This window comes from Propithecus coquereli, unplaced genomic scaffold (genome assembly GCF_000956105.1).
Source record: "Propithecus coquereli isolate 6110/MARCELLA unplaced genomic scaffold, Pcoq_1.0 Scaffold50, whole genome shotgun sequence".
NCBI lineage: Eukaryota > Metazoa > Chordata > Mammalia > Primates > Indriidae > Propithecus > Propithecus coquereli.
In genome coordinates, this window is record NW_012150841.1 from 533,972 (window position 1) to 534,664 (window position 693).

At 30.4% G+C, this 693-nt stretch overlaps 1 protein-coding gene across 1 annotated transcript in view; it reads right to left on the reverse strand.

The window, feature by feature from the left end:
* Positions 1-693, reverse strand: part of OTOGL (otogelin-like) — a 154,176-nt gene that overhangs the window by 55,480 nt on the left and 98,003 nt on the right. Inside the window, exon 25 of the mRNA XM_012656310.1 lies at positions 272-303. Coding sequence (XP_012511764.1) covers positions 272-303 — 32 coding nt within the window. The remainder of the gene's footprint in view (positions 1-271; positions 304-693) is intronic.

Here is a 693-nt window from a genome sequence, read left to right on the forward strand (position 1 = left end):
CATTGTATAAATCTTAACTTCTTTTGCTAAATATATTCCCATGTATTTTATTTTTTTTAATACTACTGTAAATGGAATTGTTTTCTTCCTTAATTTTCAGATTATTCATTGCTAGGATATAGAAATACAATTTATTTTTGTATATCGATCTCATATTCTGCAACTTTGCTGAACTCATTTATTATTGCTAATAGGTTTTAGTGGATTCCTTAGGATAATCTATACATAAGATCATGTCATCTATAAATAGAAATAGCTTTACTTTTCTTACCTTTGAGGGTCATGGAGTATAGTCCATATCCCCTGCATATGGATTGCAATGGTATACATAGTTTTAGACATTTGAGACGTATGTTAAATATTAATTTGGGGGATATTAGAGAACTCAAAGTAGCTAGCAGTACTTTAAAGAATTAGCAGTCTATGCTCCAGGTGTTAGGATATAAAGTCTTATTTTGTAGACTTATTCCCTCTATAGATTAAATGATGTAGGTAAAGTACTTCCAGCTCCTCCCAAAATATGCTATAAACTACAGCAAATTCAATGATGCAAAAATTTTACAACCAAAGAGCAATTCCTCATCTCTATAAGGGTGATAACACCTCTCTCACAAGGCCTTATAAAAATTAAATATATGCCAAGAATTCAATGCAATGTCTGGCATAGTTAAGTACTCAACAAATAGTAGCTAA